This window comes from Lontra canadensis, unplaced genomic scaffold, assembly GCF_010015895.1.
Source record: "Lontra canadensis isolate GAN:19392208 unplaced genomic scaffold, GSC_riverotter_1.0 scaffold10, whole genome shotgun sequence".
NCBI classification, from domain to species: Eukaryota; Metazoa; Chordata; class Mammalia; order Carnivora; family Mustelidae; genus Lontra; species Lontra canadensis.
In genome coordinates this window covers 20,457,996-20,480,454 of record NW_022631004.1, presented here as the reverse complement: position 1 = coordinate 20,480,454, position 22,459 = coordinate 20,457,996, and the positions used below count along the sequence as shown (strand labels likewise).

Below are 22,459 nucleotides of genomic sequence, written 5' to 3'. Positions count from 1 at the left end.
CACACACACACACAAAGAATTCCATTTCCAACTTCAATTCCAGCCCAAGTATATCTCCTTTTGGTGTTACATTTGAAGTAGAGAAAATAGTTCCATTTGATATTCTATAGACTGAGAAATGGTCAAAACCAATTGGCAGCTCTGTGGTGCCTGGACGCTTTTAGTGTTCTAATTCTGAAGACAGCTTATAAAATTAAAATTCACAATTACCTAAACTTTGAACAGATATGAATTCCAACCTAAGAACCCTACATGAGCTATTAAAAATATATAGATTTTGGGGGCCTATTTTGACAGTATGACAAATGAAACAGGTTGTATTAATAACAAATGGAACGAATACTGTAGCAGCATTTAATTTAACCACAGTTTGCTTGTGGTAGATGTTCACTATTACGGGACAAAACACTTGATACTCTCTTTGGTCAACAGTTAGAAGTGCTAGTAGTGATTTATTTTAAAAAAAATAGTAATTGTGGGGTGCCTGGGTAGCTCAGTAGATGGACCATCAGACTCTTGATTTCAGCTCAGGTCATGATCTCAGGGTCCTGGGATCAATCCCTGCATCAGGCTTGTACTCAGCAGGGAATCTGCTTGAGATTCCTTTTCTCCCTCTGCTCCTCCCCCTGCTGTCTCCCTTTCTCTCAAAAATAAATAAATAAATAAATAAATAAATAAATAAATAAATAATAAAGAAATAGTACTTGTATCAATACTTTTCTACAAATAAGATTATACTGCCTCTTACACTCAAGTTGTGATAGTGTGAGACATCATTGGCTTGAATGCCAGAAATGAACACCCTTCAGATTGTCCCCCTGGTGTCTCTAGACCTCCCCAAAAGGTTTCCTCCCATGTGGCTTATGTACCTGTTTGTCAGATGCAGTACCCACTCTGCCTCACCTGTGACTCTTCTTTGTGCTCCTACTTGCCTATTTCTTGCCTGGGAAGCCAAAGGAGAAGACACACCACCTCCACCATTCGGAAGAAGAGCATCAACTCCTAGCTCATGGTGCTGTCTCTAGAGAAACCAACACTTCAGTTCTCAACGTGCCAGAACTTCTTTGGGTCCCAGCTAGACTCAGTATGGTTGTCTTTCGCTGTGGGCCAGCTAAATGATACAGAAACCATACTTTCACTTTTGTTCTATCATTCCACATTTTGCTTCTGAGGCAAGGTCATAAGGGCATCGCATCTTCCACCTTGATCTCTTGGATGACTTGATTTGCGAGAAGCCAGCCACCACATCGTGATGGCGCTCAAGCTGCCTGTAGAGAGGCCCATAAGGAGGAAATCTGAGTCCTCCTACCAAGAACCAGCACCACTTTATCAAACACATAAGCCTCCTTGGAAGAAGATCTTCCGGCCCCATTCAAGGCTTAAGATAACTGCTTCCTTAGCCAAAATCTGACTGAAACTGATGAAAATCCAAGCCAGATTGCCCAGCTAAACCTCTCCCAGTTTCCTGACCCACAGAAACTAGAAAAGATTTTTTAAATTGTTTATTATTAAGCCACTCCTTGGGAGGGTAATTTGTTATATATTGCTAAATAACTAATACAGCTCTTTCTGTTTAACAGTTCTTCAGCAGCAGCAATCAGTCCAACTTGAAGGGACATGATTACCTCAGGTGGCCCACTTGAAGCTTAAACATTAGGCAAGGTTATGCCTCAAGGATACTATCAACAGTTATCAACAGAGTGAAAAGGCAAACTCCCTGAATGGCAGAAAATATTTGCAAATCATATATCTGATAGGGTATTAATATCCAGAATATTTAAAGAATTTCTACAACTCAACAACAACAAACAAACGAGCAACCTGATTCAAGAATGGGCAAAGGGAGGGCACCTAGGTGGTTCAGCTGTTAAGCATCTGCCTTGGGCTAAGGTCATAATCCCAGGGTCCTGGGAATGGAGGCCGGCATCAGGCTCCCTGCTTGGTGGGAAGCCTTCTTCTCCCTCTCCCACTCTCCCCGTTTGTGTTTCCTCTCTCACTATGTGTCTCTGTCAAATAAATTAAAACTTAAAAAAAAAAAAAAAAAGAATGGGCAAAGGACTTGAATAGACGTGTCTCTGAAGAAGATATACAAATGGCCAGTAGCATGTGAAAGGTACATAACATCTTAGGAATCATTAGGGAAAATACAAAACAAACCCACAATGAGATACCACTTCACATCCATTTAGATGGCTACCATTGGGGGGAAAAAAAAAAACCAACAGTGAATGTTGGAAAAGGTATATAGGAATTAGGATTCTTGTACATGGCAGAAATGTTTAATGTTGCAGCCATGGTGGAAAACAGTTTGGAGGTTCCTCAAAAAATCAAAAATATAAGTACCATATGATCCAGTGATTGCACTTCTGAGTAATACACAAAAGAATTGAAGGCAAGGACTCAAACAAATATTTGTACACACATATTCATAGTAGTAGTCAAAATATAGAAGCAACCCAAAATTTGCTTAACAATAAATGGACAAGCAAAATATGGTATGTGTGTGCGTGCATGCGTGTGTGTGTGTGTGTGTATATATATGCACACAATGGATTATTATTCAGCCATAAAAAGGAAGAAAATTCTGACATATATTATAGAATGATTGAATCTTGAAGACATATGCTAAGTGATATACGCCAGTCACAAAATAATAAATACTGCATGATTCCCCTTATATGAAATATTTTAAATAGTCAAATTCATATGAAATAGAAAATAGAAAGGTTGCTAGAGACTGAGGAAAGAGGAAATGCAGAGTTAATGTTTAATAGGTTTAGAGTTTCAGTTTAGGAAGATGACAAAAATTATAGAAATGGATGATGGTAGTAGTTGTATCACATGTGAATGTTTTTTGCTTTTGCGGGGGAAATTAAGGTATTTCATTTGTTTGTAAAAATACTCATCAGAAGTAGCTAGAACATTCATTCAAACTGTATTTCACAAAATTTATGCTAAAGAGTGAGCATTTTTTCCATGCCTTGGCAAATTGTAATATTCCTTCTTTAAGTTTGGGTCACTTTCCAATATTTAATCCTTTATGCTTTCAATGCTATGAAATATCTACCATAGTTCCTGTGACGTGAAGTTTTTGATGGTATCACTTTCTCTGGAACTCCTTATCCTCTCCATCACAAGTATTTTCCTCATTTATGACAAGAAATACACTCTTGCTAAATTCCTTGGCTTTACATCTAGAGTCTCTCAAATGGCATCAGTGTTAACATTTCCATGGCCGGTCATTTCTCCTAGAAATTCTATTTGAATTTCACCTTCAGCATCATCACTTTTTGTTTTTATGCCACTCTTTCATCTTTGTTAGACAAGGCTCTCATTGTGATTATCCATTTTTGTAAAATGTCATGTCATGTTTATCTGAGAAAACAAGGTTGAAAGAGAACTATGTTTCCAGCTATGTGTGAACTGAATAGCAGATGTACAATGATCAATCACCAACAGACTTTGAAAGAAGTGACGTAATTGGTCATTGATCATAATACGCATTTATTATATATGTAGTGATTCATGGTTTGAAGAGCTAACAGCAACATGTGTTCCTCATACAATTACTCACAGTTAACATACCATGGCAACTGAAATCTGAGCAGTGTTGTTGGGAGTATGTGCATGTTTTTAGTGCCAACAGACTGCACATTTCATAGTGGTCAAAAGGCAAATTTTATGTTGCATATATTTTACCACAATTAAAAAAAGTGTGGGGCTAATAATACATTATATGTTAATAATAAAAATAAAATTTAATTTAAAAAAAAGTAAACAAGATGATTCTAAAATTTATCTAGAAATGCAAAGGACCTAAGACACTTGATAAAGAACAAAGTTGGAGGACTTACATTACCTGACTTCAAGACATTAAAAAACTACAGTAATCATGACAGTAGTATTACAACAAAAGGATAAGTGAAAGAAAATAGAGTTGAAATAGATCCTTGCATCTGGTCAGACATTTCTAGAAAAAAACAAAGAGGAATAATTGTGAGGTGGGGCAGATGTGCTACTCTAGGCACTTACACCTAGAAGCCAAGATTCATAAATTGGACTCCATTGAAACTAAGGTCTCCTGCTCTTTAAAAGGAACTATAAGGAGAATTAAAAGACAAGCTACAGACTGGGAGAAAATATTTACAAACTTTGTAATATAGTTTGAAATCAGGGAGCCTGATACTTTCAGCATTGTTCTTCTTTCTTAACATTGCTTTGGGTATTCAGGGTCTCTTTTGTGGTTCCATACAAACTTTAGAATTGTTTGGTCTATTTCTACAAAAAATGTCATTGGAATTTCGATAGGAATTGCATTGAATATATATATTTCTTTGGATAGTATGGATAATTTAACAATATTCATTCTTCCAACCCATGAGTACTAGTGTACCTTTCCATTTACTTGTGTCTTCTTCAGTTTCTTTCATTAATGTCTTGTGGTTGTCAACATACAGATTTTTCAACTCCTTGTTAAATTTATTCCCAGTATTTTATTCCATTGTAAATGGGACTGTTTTCTTAACTTCTATTTCTGCCAGATTGTATTTGTTATAGAAATGCAACATATTTTTGCGTATTGATTTTGTATCCTGAGGCTTTATTAAATTCATTTATTGATTTGAACAGTTTTTCGATGACATCTTTATAGTTTTCTATATATAATATCATGTCATCAGCAAATAGCTTTACTTCTTCCTTTCCAATTTGAATGTCTTTATTTATTTTTCTTGCTTAATTGGTCTGGCTAGTATTTCCAATACTGTGTTGCATAAAAGTGGCAAGAGTTGGCATCCTTGCTTTGTTCCTGATCTTAGAAGAAAAGCTTTCGGTTTTTCACCACTGACTATGATGTTAGCTGTGGGTTTATTATATATGGCCTTTATTATATTGAGGTATGTTTCTCTATATTGACTTTGTTTGGAGTTTTTATCATAGATTAATGTTGGATTTTGTCAAATGCCTTTTCTGCATCTATTGAGGTGATCATATAATTTTTAGCTTTCATTTTCTTAATGTGGTATATCACATTGACTGATTTGTGAATGTTGAACCATCCTTGCATCCCTGGATTAATTCCAATTAATCATGGTGTATGATTGTTTTAATGTATTGTCAAATTCAGTTTGCTATTTTCTTGAGGATTTTTGCATCTATGTTCATCAGAGATATTGGTATCCTTGTAACATCGTTGTCTGGTTTTGGTATCAGCCTTATACTAGCCTCATAAAATGAATTTGGAAGAGTTTCTGCCGCTTCTATTTTTTGGAAGTGTTTGAGAATTGGTATTAATTCTTCTCTGAATAGAGTTCACCAGTGAAGCTGTCTGAACCTGTACTTTTTTGGGAGGTTTTTTTTTGTTTGTTTGTTTTTAATTTTTTTTTTTAATTTATTTGACAGAGAGATCACACGGAGGCAGACAGGCAGGCGGGGGGCGGGGGGCGGGGAGCAGGTTCCCTGTTGAGCAGGGAGTCTGATGCGGGGCTTGATCCCAGGATCCCAGGATCACAACCTGAGCGGAAGGCAGAGGCTTTAACCCACTGAGACACCCAGGCTCCCCTTTGGGAGGTTTTTGATTACTGGCTGAAACTCCTTACTAATAATCAATCTGTTCATATTTTCTATTTCATCATGATTCAGTCTTGGTAGGTTGTATCCATCTATCCATTCCTTCTAGGTTGTCCAATTTGTTGGCCTATTATTAAGCAACATGTGTTGTCTCTTATGATCCTTTGTATTTATGTGTTATCAGTTGTAATGTCTCTTTATTTCTGATTTTATTCATTTGAGTCCTCTTTTTTTTCCTTAATGTGTTTAGATAAAGGTTTGTCAATTTATTTACCTTTTCAAAGAAGCAGCTCTTAGCTTCTTTGCTCTTTCTACTATCATTTTAGTTTCTATTTCATTTATATTGCTCTAGATTTTACTATTCCTTTCCTTCCACTAACTTTGAACTTTGTTTTTCTTTTTCTAGTTCCTTGGGATGTAGAGTTGGGTTGTTTATTTGAGACTTTTCTTGTTCCTTGAGGAAGGCATTTATTGCCATTAACCTACCTTTTAGAACTGCTTTTGTTGCATCCCATAAATTTTGGTATGTTACATTTCTAATTTTGTCTGTCTCAAGATATTTTTTTCTCTTTTGACTTCTTTTGACCCATTAGTTGTTCAGTAGCACATTGTTTAGTCATCAAATATTTGCAAATTTTCTTTTCATTATATAATTAATTTTTAGCTTTATACCACTGTGATCAGAGAATGTGCTTGATATTATTTCAATCCTCTCAATTTATTAAGACTTGTTTTGTGGCTTAACATATGATCTATCTCAGAACTTGTTCCTTATACACTTGAAAATATATATTTTGCTACTTTTGGATGGGATGTTCTATAAATATCTAGTAAGTCTATCTAAGATGTCATTTAAGGCTGATGTTTCTTTATTAATTTCCTATCTGAGTTATCTATCTGTTGATGTAAGTGAAGTATCAAAGTCCTCTACTATTATTGTATTGCTATCTATTTCTCCCTTTAGGTCTGTTAATATTACTTTATATATTTAGGTGCTTTTATATTGGATGCATAAATATTTACAAATGTTATATTCTCTTGTTGGACTGACCCCTTTATCATGACATAATACCCTACTTTGTCTCATATTACAGTTATTGTAATAAAACAAAATGTTTTGTCCGATGTAAGTATATTCAGCTTTCTTTTAGTTTTCATGTCCATGGAATATCTTTTTCCATCTCTTCACTTTCAGTCTGTATGTGTCCTATATCTAAAGTCAGTCTCTTTTAGGCAGCACAGGGATGGGTTGTTTTTTATTTGTTTGTTTGTTTGTTTTTTAATCTATTCAGCCACTCTATGTTTTTTGACTCAAGAATTTAGTCTATTTACATTAGTTATTAATGTAACTATTGATAGGTATGTACTTATTACATACCCATGTAATTATTTATAGGTATGTACTTATGACCATTTTGTTAATTGTTTTTTGACTGTTTTTGTATTTCCTCTCTGTTCCTTTCTTCTTCTCCTGCTCTCTTCCTTTGTGGTTTGATGACTTTCTTTAGTAGCATGTTTATATTCCTTTCTCTTTGCCTTTCCTGCACTTACTATAGGTTTTGTTTTGTGGCTACTGTTATGCCCCAATAATGGGTCCGTGATTAAAGGAGTGAGACTGATATAAAGAGAAGGTCAAGCAAAGCTTTATTTCACCCCAAGCATCAAGAATCAGACCGAACGTTCTGGGCCGTACCTCTTACAAGAGAGGGCGACACTTCTCTGTTTCACAGACTAGCTTTTAAGGGCAAAGACCGTGCGGTCAGGCCTGGCCATGCACAGGTGGCCAATGAGATTGTAACACACACAGGAAACTCCACAGTGATGCTAGGTGACCAACTGAATTACAATTTACCCTAGTAGACATTTGAACCAGCCTATCACACCTTGATTAGGATTGGCGCAAAAAAGGCTCCCAAAGGGTGGGGGCCCACACTCCCTGGTAGCTAGGGAGATGGTATGCAACCCCCTACTGATCCGATGTCTCCACGTGGCCTGACCCACCCCTATATCTGGGCTTTGTTACCTGGAGCTGGTTTCCCGGACTTGTTTTTAAGTAAATCCCCTAGGGGAAGGGGAGCAGGAACAGTTTAACTTTAATGAAAGCTTCTTGCTAAATAAGTCCTTACAGCTACCATGAGGCTTACATATAACAACTTCTATCTAAACAGTCTATTTTAAGTTGATAACCCTTAAGTTTGATCCTGCTCTAAAACTCAACATTTTTACTCTCCCCCACCTACTTTATCTTTTTAGTATCACATTTTACATCTTTTTGTCTTGTATATCCCTTAGCTAATTATTATAATCATAGTTATCTTTACTACTCTTGTTTTTTTAACCTTCATACTAGCTTTATAATTGAGTAGCCCATTACTTTTACTATATACCTACCCTTCTAGTGACATTTATGCTTTCATATGTGTTCTTGTCACTAAAGAATGCCCTTTCTTTTCAGTATAAAGAATTCCCTTTAAGATTTCTATAAGGCCAGTTTAGTGGTGATAAACTTCTTCAGCTTTTGCTTGTCTATATAGTCCTTATCTCTCCTTCAATTCTGAGTGATGTTTTGCCAGATAAAGTATTCTGGGCTGGAAGTACTTTTTCTTTTAGCCCTTCAAATATATCATGCCACTCCCTCTGGCCTGTAAAGTTTCTGTTGAGAGACAGAAATGAAAATTCAAAGAAATGTATACACCCTCATGTTAATTTCAGCATTATTTAAAATAGCTAAGATATGGAAGTAACTTACCTGTCCATTGATGTATGATTGTGGTATAAATATACAATGGATTGTCATTCAGCCCTAAAAAAAGAATAAGTCTTGCCATTTGCAACAACATAGATGGACCTCAAAGACATTATGCTAAGTGAAATAATCAGAGAAAGATAAATACATGATCTTAAAGAGATCATGTATATTAAAAAGAAAATAAAAAGAATTAAAAAGAAAATAAAAAGCTCATAGATACAGATATTAAAAAGAAAATAAAAGCTCATAGATACAGAGAACAGATAGATTGCCGGAGGTAAGGGATTAGTGGTAGGAAGAATGGCAAACTTTTTTTTTTTTAGTTTAAATAAATTTTTATCACACTTCTAATGAAAATCTTGTATCCAGAATATATAAAGAATTTTCAGAATTCAATAATAAGAACACACACAAAAAACCCAATTTTTTAAATGGGCAAAAGATTTAAATAGTTCACCAAATAAGATATACAGATGATAAATAAGTGCATGAAAAAATGCTTCACATTATTAGGCATTAAGGAACTATAAATTAAAACATACTTTTTTAATGGCAAAAATAAAAAGAGTGACCATACTGAGTGCTAAAGTTATGGTTTAACTGGAATGCTCACACAATACTAATAGGAATGGAAAAGGGAACAACCACTTTGGAAAATAGTTTAGCAGTTTCATTAAAAGTTAGACTACTTAACATATGCCCAGGCACACTTCAAAATATTTACCCAGTAGAAGTTAAAGCAAATGTCCATACAAACACTGTTCATAGTAGCTTTATTGTAACATCCCAAACTAGAAAAACCCAAATGTCCATCAATAGGTAAATGGAAAAATGAATTGTAGCATAACTACATACTGCAATATAATAAAAAGAAATGCATGCAGCTACATGGATGAACTTAACAATTATGCTTAGTTTAAAAAGCCAGACAGGGCGCCTGGGTGGCTCAGTTGATTAAGTAACTGCCTTCGGCTCAGGTCATGATCCTGGAGTACCAGGATCGAGTCCCACATCAGGCTTCCTGCTCCGCAGGGAGTCTGCTTTCTCCCTCTGGCTCTCCCCCCTCTCATGCTCTCTCTCTCATTCTCAGTCTCTCAAATAAATAAATAAAATCTTTTAAAAAAAAAAAAAAGCCAGACAAAAGTGCATGCTTTATTATTCTATTTGTTTAAAATTCTTGAAAATATGATTAATTAGTTAATTAATTATTCAATCTAGAAAATACAAACTAAATTATGGGAACAAAAAATAGATCAGTGTACAACACCAAGAGTGAGTCCTACGGCTCACCACCCAAAACTGTGGGCTTTGGGTGACGGTATGTCAATATGGGGTCATCTATTGTAATAAATGAACCACCCAGTTGGGAGATGTTGATAATGGGAGAAGCTATGAATTTGTGGGGGCAGGGACTAAATGGGAAATCTCTGTAGCTACCACTAATTTTGCTGTGATCTTAGAGCTGCTCTAAAAAAAAAAAAAAAATTAGGTCTTAATAATTAGGAAAAAAATAGATCTGTGGTTGCCTGGCAATGATGGTAGAGGTGCCTAAGAAAGGAAACAGAGAGAGGTATATGGAAACATTTGCAGGTGACGCATGTGTTCCTTATCTCGATGGTGATGATGGTTTCACCAGTATAGACATACATCAAAATGTGTCAGCTTGAACACTTTAAACATCAGCAGTTTATTGTATATCAATTTTTCCTCAGTAAAGCTGTTTTAAAGTTAGGCTTACACGCGTTTTCTAGTAAGATATGTTGCTAAATAATTTGCAGAGCTGTTCTTCGTTTGTCCTACATCTAAAGGCTACATTAAATGTTATCAGAAACACTACCATAAAGATCTAAAATATCCGGTCAAAAGATAGAACAGAGATATAGTTAAATTATGTCAAAAAGCTCAGAGCAGGTAACTCGTTGCAAACAGCTCACATCGCCTTGGGGAAAAAGAGAGGAAACTGTCTGTCAGAGAAGCCTCCCTTTTTAGTACTGGATTCGCCACCCTCTCCTTATGCTGAAGGATTCCCACTGACTTCAAAGAAGTCTTTAGATCAGAGAGAAAGCAGTGCTAGGCTGAATAGTTGTCGTGAGGTTGAGGCTCTCTTAAAGGGATTCTCTTTTGAGCTGTATCCTTGATGACATTATCACTTTATCAATGATAAGAGGGCTTTAGGGTGGGACTCTCTTAAGCATCAAAGAGGAGAAAAGAAGTGTATTTAAATTGAGGCAGAGTTTTCTAAAGTCCTGGGATAGTGATGCAATTCCTTGCTGAAGGAGTGTCTGGGACAACTAAGAAACTGTTTTTGTGTGAGATTGGCTTGGCTTTGCTAGCTCCCAGCCATTGCTGGCGGAAAAACACCCAAAAAAAAAAAAAAAAAAAAAAAAGTGAAGAAAGAGGAATCTATTATAAACCCATCGTAATACAATAGCTTAATATTGACCCAAGCACAGCGTGAGGCTGGGGTCAGGCGGGTGCTCATGTAAGGATTGCTTTTTGCACAAAGAAATGGAGGCACACCAGGAGGTGAGGGGGCCCAGACAGTACACCCATGGCACAGCCTCGTGGCCTGACCATCCACCGCCAAATAATCTGCTGAGACGCTGAATAGGGATTGTATTTTTAGGATAATTAAACAACAGGGTCTAAAATGTTGCTGGCAAGAAGAAATAATTAATGGAGAGATTTCTGCAGTGTCATGAATCAGCAGGTATAATGGAACTATCTATTTTCTTCATGTCGCACAATAAAGATGGTCAGTCAGAGGCAGAAATCTGTTCTTATAAACTGAGCTAGAACGTGATTTAATGTCCCTGGAAAAATACCAATTCAAAGACCTCATGAGTGTTAGAATTATGAAAAGATTTAGTGTCAGACAGTGCAAAGAAAACAAGCCTTGAATTCTAAAGATCGCTAATATAAGGCTGAGTGTGTTAAGTGTGTGAATAAATATTTGGGCAACCCCGAGAAAGGAGCAATTAATCCCTGTTTGGGTTGAACGGAGGAGCGTGTGATAACACACAGGAAAGCACGGAGGTCAACCTAAAAAGAGAGAATGTTATCAATGTCTTGTATGGAGAAGGTGCTCAGAATGACAATTTTTATATCGTTTATCACTCAGGAATTAGGAAGGTCTGCAGCTTTTAAAAATAGAGAACTAGCGACATCTTCATTTGCTTTCTGCACGGAAAAAGGAATGTATTCTTCAGCTCCAGTAGCCCTCCTTCTCAAACTGTTACATGACTTCCACACTGGATGGAAAACCAGCAGGTGAAAACCTCTTGGATTGACCTGGAGTAGGATTGGGCCCTCTCCCCCAGTCTCCCTTGACCCCGACTCAGAGCCTGGCTGGACCCAGCCCAGATGTGAAGAGACAGAAGGCCTCCACCTACTTATTTGCAGATTAAGGTTAACAGTAAGCCCTAAATTGTTGGTTCAGGCCATGCTGAGCCCTCACTTCCCGCTTCCAATTAGCACTGCTGTTATCTTAAACCATGTGGCTACTTCCCTGCTTGCTTCCCAGATAGAGCACCAGCGGGATCCCACCTATTATAAGCAGCCCACTAAATACAGAGAAGTGTATTTACATCAACTGTGTTAGAGCAGGCTTCTCTGCAGAGAGCCTGAAACTTCTCTGGAATGATTTCCACAGAAGCAAAACATTCACTATGTATTGGCAATAGCATCAAGATATGCCAGATTCTTAAAAATATATAAATATAAATATATATATAATATGTATATATATACAGATTCTGGATATACAGTCAATTAATGAATTAAAAAAAACATCACGGAGCATATATTACACACATATTATATATATCAGCAGTAAGGTTGCCAGATTTGGCAAATAAATACAGGACACCCACTTAAATTTGAATTTCAGATAAATAACTTTGTTAGTATAATTATGGCTCATGTGTTAAAAGATACACTAAAGCATATTAAAAATTTTAAGGGTTTATTTGAGCAAAAGTCTATTTGAATTGGGATGTGTCAAACTGGAAGTGATTAAGGGCAAAGATGAACACAGAGAAAAATACAAAAGCAAAGAAAGGAAATAATTTGGCTATAGCTTAGAGCCTAGTTGTCTGTTTGTGATTGGTTGTGCCTAGTGTTTTGATTTCATCATCTTGAGACATTTACAGGCTTGGATTTTGGTTTGCATAGGTAGACCACCATAACATTAGGAGCACCTCAAGTCTAGTGGCCTCCTTGTTTAATTTAATTTAATTCAATTCAATTCAACTTAACACATGTAATATTGATAATGCCAGCATTATAAAACTACTAATTGCACTCATATTTTTAAGTTATTTGTTATTTAACTGAAATTCAAATTTAACTATGTGTCCCACATTTTATCTGGCATCTCTACTTGGGGAGAATAAGAAGAGTTTCTTAATGGGTGAGATCAGACAAATAAGGAGAAGAAGGACGTTGAAGCAGGTGAAACCGTATGGGAAAAGCCAGGAAATAACTACATTTTTTAAGTGGCAATGAACAGAGCAGATCCCATAAGCAGAGGTCTCTTGAAGGAGAATAAAATTCAAGAGGACTATTAGGGACTCTCTGGAGAATGTCTTGAACAGTGGGCCACCCTTCTACAACAAAATGTTTGGTGAGGAGTAACTCAAGAGCCAGCTGTCGAATTTCTTTTAGGGGAATCATCTTTGCCCAGTAAAACACCTGGAAAGGACATTGTGGCTATGGAAGGATAGGCTTCAGGGTTTGGCCAGGATAAGCAGGGACAGACAAAGAGAAAGCTGATTCACTCTGCATGAAAAGGGAGAAGAAATGATGACATTCTGGTGCAGTCCTACAGAGGAGCCTTAAAGGGAAATTTTGAGGACAGCAGGGGTCAAAAGACAGAAGAAATTTTGGCAAAATTCTCTATAGCAGCCAAAGAATAGGAAGGAAATCAAATATTCCACCTTATGTCATCTGCTGTGCCTTGTCACCTGAAGATCTGCCACGGCCCTCAAATCTGCCGTCACAGTCCACACCTTAGTAATCTACCTGGGGAGTGTTTGAGAGGTGAGGAGAAGCACACGAGCTCCCTGCTCAGTGCTCTGAAAAACAGAGAAGAGAAAGCAAGCCTGGGGCAAGCCCGCAGTAGGAAAGAAAGGTCCCCCAACAGGAAACCAGAGCTAAGGATGAATGTGTGAACACCAAGCCCTGGGAATCCACACAGATCTCGGGGAAGACAAGAATGTGTAATTTGTCATTGAAGCAATTCTATTTAAATCTCAAATAACAGGAATCCCAGCTAATACCGGGCTCCGTGGGTACAAGACAACCTTGATAGACCCAACTTCAGATACTTTGGGAGTACATGATTGCACATATAGATCTGCCAGGGTCCATTCTTCATTCTTTCTTTTGTCTTGATAACTATTTTTTGGACCTTTAGCATCTTCACCAGTGTTCACTCAATCAATCCTAGGGAGAGATGGGCCAACTCAGATTGATTTATTTTTCTCTTTGTTCCCATCTCTGACAAGAGATGAGATTGGATGTCTCAACTGCACGATCATGTGTACACAGCTGAGAATGCTTCTGTGAGAAGTCTGCTTTGCTCCTTTCCCATTACCTCCATGTATTTGGATGTGTGTATGTAGGCTCCTATAGAAATACCACAATGAACTTAAATGTGTATATAATTATTTCATTTCCTGGAATGAGTGAATTTATTCTTCAATCTATAAAAGGCCAATGAAACTTTTGCAACTGCTTGTAATATTTCTCAGCTGCTGTTCCAATGTTTTCCCCAAAACCATGTGCTGATTACAGTGGCAAGTGAACACAGAGTATTGTTACTTCCAGAATAATGACTTCAGAATGATATTATCTGGCCAGTCACCTGCACTGTTTGGGAGTGAGGACTATTCCTTAACTATAATAATCTACTCTTTAGAAAGTTTCCTCCTGGTAGGAAATTCAATTCAGAGAACAGAGCGTCTATAATGGAGGATGTCTAATGAGTCATTGGGAACATTAGAGAATGGGCAAGATGTTGTATTTATTTTTAAATGTTTATGTAATGCTCATTGCTAGAGAGAAACTAGCTATTACAGTTTTTGCAATTATCGTGCTGTTTTTCTTTTCCCATCTCCTGGAAAGCTACAAAAAAGGATGATCTGACATTATCCCTGGAATACATTCATGATCCTGCTGCTTCCTTTGGAGTGTTTGGGAAATCAGAAAACCTAACCTGCAACCGAGTTTATTTCAATTTGAAAAGGACATGATAACACAAAAGCTACCAGGCTGGTTAACCATCCTGGTTAGCTTCCCTAAAGTTGTTGACAATTTACCAGCGTGTTGTCTCCTATCCCATTTACTTATTGATGACGCTTATCCTGGCTAACATTTATCATGACACCTCAAGTCATTTCCAGTTGAATGCATCTGAGCTGATCATCTGAGATCCTCTTTGAATTTTATAAAAACTCTACTTCTTATTTCAAAAATCCAAAGCAGGGCACCTAGGTGGCTCAGTTGGTTAACCGACTGCCTTCGACTCGGGTCGTGGTCCCGGAGTCCTGGGATCGAGTCCCGTATCGGGCTTCCAGCTCCATGGGGAGTCTGCTTCTCTCTCTGACCTTCTCCCCTCTCACTCTCTCTCTCTCTCAAATAGGTAAATAAAATCTTGAAAGAAAGAAAGAAAGAAAGAAAGAAAGAGAGAAAGAGAGAAAGAAAGAAAAAAAAGAAAATCCAAAGCAACAGGGGCACCTGGGTGGTTCAGTCCGTTAAGTGTCTGACTCTTGGTTTTGGCTCAGGTGGCGATCTCAGGGTTGTGGTATCAAGCCCTCTGCACTCAGTGTGAGTCTGCTTGTCCCTGTCCCTCTGCTCCTCACCCCTCAACCCCACTCAAATAAATAAACGCATAAAATCTTTTTTTAAAAAATCCAAGATAATAAATTTATACCCTTTGGCACCAGCACTTTTAAACAATTTTTTCCTATTTCAGCACCTTTACCATTGGATATATGCACACATTATGAATTTGTTCACATTCATTTTATAATATATTTTTAATTCAATAATTAGCATGCCCAGATGAGCACACACATGTGCTTGGAATTATTCAAAGTGCTGGGTTTTTTAATTAAAAACAGATCTATACCTAACTTCATGGAATTTACAGTCTAAAAGAGCTCATGTACACAAGTCAAAATAGGTAGCTTAGTGACAAAGCTATCAGAATTTTTAAGGCATGTCTCTACCTAATAAAGTCATTTTCTCATTACTCCTGGGTAATTTACCTTTTTGCCTCTGCTTTTTTATATTCCCTTGCCTTTTTTCACTTTCATTTATCAGGGAAACATAAAGCAGTAGAAATTAAATATTTCCATTTTAAATAATAATTGGATTTTAGGATAAAAGTAGGAACCTCAGCCTAAAATCTAATTTGAATATAAATAAAGTTTTAATAAATTATTGACTAATTTTTTCCATTCTATCTTTGAATCTTTTTGTTAATCATAAAAATTGTCTGTCCAAGGACAGATAATAATACCAAGCATTTCATCCACGACGTTTATCAGAATGAAAGTTAAATGGCGAGATGATGGTGAAGACTCAGACATAAATGTTACAGGTGTGTATAGCACATGGCGTCATCACAAAGCAGGAGTCTCCACCATCACCTGTTTCCTTATCTTTCTCCAAACAAATCAGGCAGTGCAGAATGTGTGGCAAGGGCTTCACTATTACAAAACAACATTGATTTTGGCTCTGATCGTCTGTCGAGGTAAACTGGAGTCAGGGGTGTGGAAAGTGTTATGGGCAAGGCAATGCTGTTGGGATGTCAGGCAGCACAGCAATGGCAAATAATAAACCCTCAGAAAAAAATTCTTAACCTCTCAATGTCAGGAGTCTTGGAAAGGAAGGAACACAGAGGCAACCAAGAAATCAGAGTAGTCTTTGTAGCACTGTATCTTTTCTGCACCTTGCTGTATTAACTGAGCCCTTCCTCATGACTACCAGCATCCAAAAGTAACCAAGGAGCGCATGGAAGCAAGTAGCGGGGAAGGTGGGGAGTGGTCGGGGGTGGCATGGAGAGAAGCTTAGATGAAAGAGGGGCACATCGAGGACAATGGAGGTGGAGGTGGTGGGACAGAACAAGAAAAGGGTACAATCTTACTAGGACTAAGATATTTGGAGATCTGACTCCCAACAGACTTCTGGGCAAAGTTCCAGGCCTTAATTAGGATTTTGTAATAATTTTTAAGAGAAAATGATTTTCCTAAATATCACTAGTTTTTCCTTTAGTCACTTATGCCTGGATCTTATTAAAATTTCCAGTCATTCTGCTCATGTTATCTTCCAAGTACAAATGAGAAACTGAAAGGAAGGGTCCATGTCACAGCAACTGGGCATTTGAAATAAGAAATTCAAACACAAAACAAGAGCCAAAGCCTATGGGACCCTGGCTAGGAAACTAGGCTACAAGCTGGGGACATCAGAACTCAGACCCTCTGGACAACTCATCTGCTCTCACCAGTGCTTAATATGATAGAGCTTGGGGGCACCTGGTGGCTTGGTTGTTTAAGCATCTGCCTTCAGCTCAGGTTTTGATCCCAAGGTCCCAGGATCAAGTCCCACATCAGGCTCCCTGCTCAGTGGGGAGTCTGCTTCTCCCTTTGCCTCTGCCTGCCTCTCCACCTGCTTGTGCTCTCTCTGTCTCTCTCTGTTATAACTAAAATCTTCAAATATATACATATATATGTTATACATATATACAAATATGTATATATATTACAATATATTACATATATTATATATTACATCATATTAAATATATACATATGTACACATGTACATATGTATCTACATATATATATATACACACACGTATGTGTGCGTGTGTGTGTGTATATGCCTAAAGGAGTGTCAGAGCACATCTCATCTCAGCTAAAGACCACGGGAACAATTCAGTTCATCTGTGGCCAAGCCCAACACTAGACCTCCAATTACTCCAATTACTTTCCGCTAATAATAATAATATCTATAATACCTAGTGTGTGCCAGGTACTAGCACAGCTGTTTTATACATGTTACTTCACTCAATCCTACAACCACTCCCATGATGTAGGTACAGATTACTATCTGTGTCTTCTCAGGTGAGGCATGTGAGGCTTGGAGTGGATGAGTTATTTGCGCCATCGCAAAACTTACGAAAGGGCTGAGCTTCCTCTCCAGGACCCACACAGTCTCCCGCCCACAAGGAGCATGTTTATTTCCCGATCATCAGCCTCCTGCTTCCTTCCCCCATGGAAACATCTGCAGAGAAGCCCGGCTAGTTGGTGCTTCCCTTAGCTTCATTACACTTCATTGTGCAGTAAATTACTGAATTCTGCTTAGCGGAATTGTACATAGAAAATATCATCAGAACACAAGGTCTTGAATTTAGTAATGCTGGGTTGTCTCTGTAATTGGGAGAAAAGAGTAACAGCTTGTTTGTCCTCATTCTTTCCAAGATCCTAACTGTTCCTTGAAATGGTTTAAGCAATTTGATGCCTGAGAAGGACTTCATTATCTCCAGTTTTAACTCCTTTAGTTTTGCGTGGGAAAAAAAAAAGAATTTATAATCACGAAATAACAGGAGGGATGAGAAAGTTGATGTAATCGTAAGCTGAAATTTAACAACTCTGATAAATTACCTAACCAGTCGTTGAACCCCATGCCAGAGGCAGAAATGCGTGCAAGGCCTCAGACTAACTATATCACACCCCCTCCCAGTTATGAAAACTCCCATTTATTAAAAAGCCACCAACCAGCGCTGCCTGCGGTTGGGCGGTTGTCGAATTTCTTGTACTTCTTCCAGTTCTAGGGCAACGAAGATCACCCTCTGAGTGCCTAGGTCAAATAAATGGCGTTCTTTTCTGCTGCACAGAACCTGAAGCGGGTGGCTGAGACCTGGATGGATGAATTCGCCGAGTACATTTACCAGCGGCGCCCAGAATACAGGCACCTCTCCACCGGGGACATCTCCGCCCAGAAGGAACTGCGCAAACAACTCAAGTGCAAGGACTTCAAATGGTTCATGGCTGCGGTGGCCTGGGATGTGCCTAAGTACTACCCTCCAGTGGAGCCCCCGCCAGCGGCCTGGGGGGAGGTGAGGAGAGGCTGCATGAAACCCGCTCTTGCCTCAGCGCGTCCATCTCTCCTGGGCTCAGGTGGCGGGAGGGACCGGCTCCTCTGCCCTAGGGCCCAGTAACATTAGTGTAAATCACCTCTGATAAATCAATGTCCAGCATTTTTTAGAAATTGCCAGGGTGGCGGGGAGGGCGGGGGGGGGGGGATCGCTCCGGGGTGGCTCAGTCCTCAGTCCGTGAAGTGTCTGCCCTTGGGATGCGGATCATGATCTTGGAGTCCTGGAATCGAGTCCCGTGTGGGGCTCCCTGCTCAGCAGGGAGCCTGCTTCTTCCTCTCCCTCTCCCTCTGCTCTTCCCTCGCCCCCCACCCGCCACTTTGGATTTTCTCAAATGAATAAAATCTCAAGAAAGAAAGAAAGAAAGAAAGAAAGAAAGAAAGAAAGAAAGAAAGGAAGGAAGGAAGAAAGAAAAGAAAGAAAAGAAAAGAAAAGAAATTGCCAGGGAGAAACATTCAGTCCTCAGCGTTGATAGTCCCACCCAGACCTGCTATGGGTTCTCCAAATGGATTTTTTTTAATACACCTGGAAAATATTTCTATGTATTTGAGATTAGTGAAATTGCCATAAGAGCTTGCAGAGTATGTAAATAGCTGTTACCCTAGAGTATCACTAAGTGTGACCTGATCTCCATGATAGAACCCCCCCCATCCTCCATGCATAGCCATGTAGCTATTGGCATATGCACGGATGAGGTAATGGAGTGGCTTGACTATTTTCCTAGCCAGAGCTGCTATGCGGCATCATGAAGAAATGCATTTCCATAACACCCACAGCTATGGCACATGGAGGAGTCACATTGGTTGCTTCAATAGGCACTACCTTTTCCACCTCAGAATGCTGCTTTTCGATTTCACTTCATGACTTAAAATGGAAAGAATTGAATAGCCCCAGTTCCCAAATTTAAAATATCTTATCTTTTTGCATAGAAAGGACTATTGTGCTGGGCGCAGTTCCATTCTGTCCTGTTACTATAGCTTTCTCCTCATAGAAAAGCATATGCTAAAGCAAGGACTAAAATTGGATAAGATGGATTTATCCTAGCAATTCAATCTGCTTTTAACAGGAGGCCATGAGGGGAAAATTGCAGGCTGGGTGGGAAGCTAGGACTGTCCTCGCTCTCAAGGCTTTCAGAAGCCAGGAGGTGACAGTGGTGCCTTGAGGGGGAGCCTTTTCATCATTGTCCTTGGTTTTGTGGTGTGGGGGGAGAACATGCCTTAGCCTGGTTGGTGTCTGGTCTATGGCTTGGCAAAGCTGTGAATACAGGTTGTCTCAGGGTGTAGCAGCAGTGACGAGGAGACTGAGGCAGTGTAATTGGGTGAGCGGTTCCAGCCCCCCTTGGAAAGTGTTCCGTGCACACTGCCTGTTTTGCTAAAAGTGTCCAAAAGGATCTCCTCTACCTGGGCCTGGGATACCTGAGGCATAAAGGAGAGCGTCAAGGTCAAGAACATCAGTGCACGTTCCATTGCCGAATGTTTTTGAATGCGCATGTGGTCCTAATACGGGTTGCTCAAGCCAGTTAGCAATCTGATCTGATACTTTGCGTCTTGAACATTTCATTAAAGCTTCCCTGGAATATTAGTCATATTAGTCTGCTCCCCTTAGTTTGAGGTATCTACCGCGGACTTCATTTCTAGTGGTGGAAATGTAAAGTAGACCCCACAAAGAGATTTCCTAGTCTAATGCGTGGTATGACATAGGAATTTGTTGTTCAATAAGCAGGAGAGTGCCTTTATGAGGTGTTTTTGGTTCAGGTTCTATTTACCACCTGTTGTCATTTAAATGCAGTCCTGCCTTAGGGACTCAGAAATATTCTTAAAGACCTCACAACATCACTGCCTGATCTGCACCTAGTGAAAAATCTCATCAAGCTTTTCTCCATCTTATGTGGAAACATATTTTGGCTCCTATGTGGAACCAACTGCAACAGGTCACATTTTCCCTTCGAACCTGACTAAACCACAACCTGTAATTTGTAAAGCACCTGTCTTGGAAACAGACTCAAAGATTCCACCGATTTTCTGAGAAAAAGACACAACGGCCCCAGAAAAGTCAAAATAACCATCTGAAGGCCAGGTCTGCTATGCCAGCAGGTTGTTATTCAGTACCTTTGACTGCCTTACACCTTATGTAGCTTTCCAGGTCCATGGGAACATTTGCATTCATCATTTCTTGTCTACACAATCAGACATTGAGAAGATCGGGGTTTTGTTTTGTTGTTGTTGTTTTTTAACACAATGGCAAATTTCTTTCCCCAAAGCTTCAGCACAGCAAGCAAAAAAAAATTCATATCTAGGTTTCAGGAAAGAAGAAAATAGGGGGGTACCTGGGTGGCTCGGTGGGTTAAAGCCTCTGCCTTTTCGGCTCGGGTCATGGTCCCGGGGTCCTGGGATCGAGCCCTTCGTCGGGCTCTCTGCTCGGCGGGGAGCCTGCTTTCCCCTCTCTCTCTCTGCCTGCCTCTCTGCCTACTTGTCATCTCTGTCTGTCAAAAAAATAAATGAAATCTTTAAAAAAAAAAAAAAGAAGAAGAAGAAGAAGAAAAAGAAAATGGGGCTACAGTTCAAAGGCCAGTGGCATTCGGTTGCATTTCTTCAATGAAGGTGTGGTCCACAGGAAGAATGAAAACTAGAAGACTGGAGGAAGACAAAAAGAAAGAAAAACCACAAGTGACAAGGGTTTGGACTGGTAAATAGCTATGAAAAAGACCTATTTTCTAAGCAGAGTAGATCCTTGAGAGTAGAAATAGTGCCTGTACATTTAATCCAGGAGGCAAGAGAAGTGTTGAAATGCAGCTCGATCTAAAGGAAATCATGAAAAAGAGAACTATTTCCAACTATCTATGAGGTAATAGCAACCTACTTCTTAACAGTGGATAAAAATGACTAAATGTGCAGAATATTTCTATGGATCATTTTATCTTGGAAAACAGCTCTTTTGAAGTGATTAATGTTTTCCTTTTCCCTTTAAGAGGGCTTTTTTAAAATTTTTTTTTATTTTGGAATAATTTTAAATTTGCAGAAGAGTTGCAAAAGATGGTACCCAAAGTTCACCTCAGTTCTTCTGATGTTAACCTCTGAAGGTTTGCCACATTGACCGCAGCTCATTTAAACTAAATAATTAACATCGGTACACTGCTATTAACTAAACTACAGATTTTAGCCAGATTTCACCAGTTTTTTTCACTCATGTCCCTTTTCTGTTCCAGAACCCAATCCAGTATATGAGAGGGTTGTTTAAATTTCCTATAAACTTTGAATTAATTGTTAGAATGGGCAAAGCTCCTAAATAAACATAAAAGGTCAATTGCTGTTTTTGTAAGAAAGGGAAAAGGGAAAAGCAGACTCTGGCTCTTTGAAAACCGTTCTAGAAAGGAACCACAAACCTCCAGCAACGTAAACACAAGAATCCTTTATGGGAGATCCGTGCCCAAAGCAGGATAACTGGCTGTTTTATGCACTTGTACTTGGAATGGTTTCTACCTGCTGTCGTGCGCCAGACTGATTCTGGGTAAACAATGAAGTGCTTAGGCAATTTTTGGCACTGGTTGTTAGAACCCACCTTGTAAAGGATACGGTACAGGCCATAAATAGCCTATAAAGTGCTACTCTTTTCCCTGACAAGTTTGGCTGGATTATTGCATTTGTCTCCTAACTCGTCTCTCTGCGTCTGCCCTCCCTCCCTTTTGCTTGTTCTCAACAGAGTCCACTAAAAATGGGAGATCAGGCCACTCCTCCATGGTAGAGATGGCTACCATCTCTGTTGGGGTAAAATTCAAAGTCCTTCTGCATGCCCTGAATGATCTGACCCTTGTTGCATCCCCTCTAACCTTGTATCTTACTACTCGCCCCCTGGGCTCCTCTTCTCTAGGGACACTGGCCTCATCATCGTTCCTCAAACAGGCCAGGCAAAATCCCACCCCAGGGCTTTTGCACTTGCTCCTTCTACTTAAAGTCCTCCTGCCCCAGGAATCCTATGGCTCC

General features: G+C 38.9%; 1 protein-coding gene across 2 annotated transcripts in view; it reads left to right on the top strand.

Annotated features, from left to right (window-relative positions):
• GALNTL6 (polypeptide N-acetylgalactosaminyltransferase like 6) overlaps window positions 1–22,459 on the top strand; it is a 1,185,252-nt gene that overhangs the window by 1,100,901 nt on the left and 61,892 nt on the right. For both annotated transcript variants that reach the window (XM_032855779.1, XM_032855778.1), the window contains one exon: window positions 18,222–18,443. In XM_032855779.1, coding sequence (XP_032711670.1) covers window positions 18,222–18,443 — 222 coding nt within the window. The remainder of the gene's footprint in view (window positions 1–18,221; window positions 18,444–22,459) is intronic.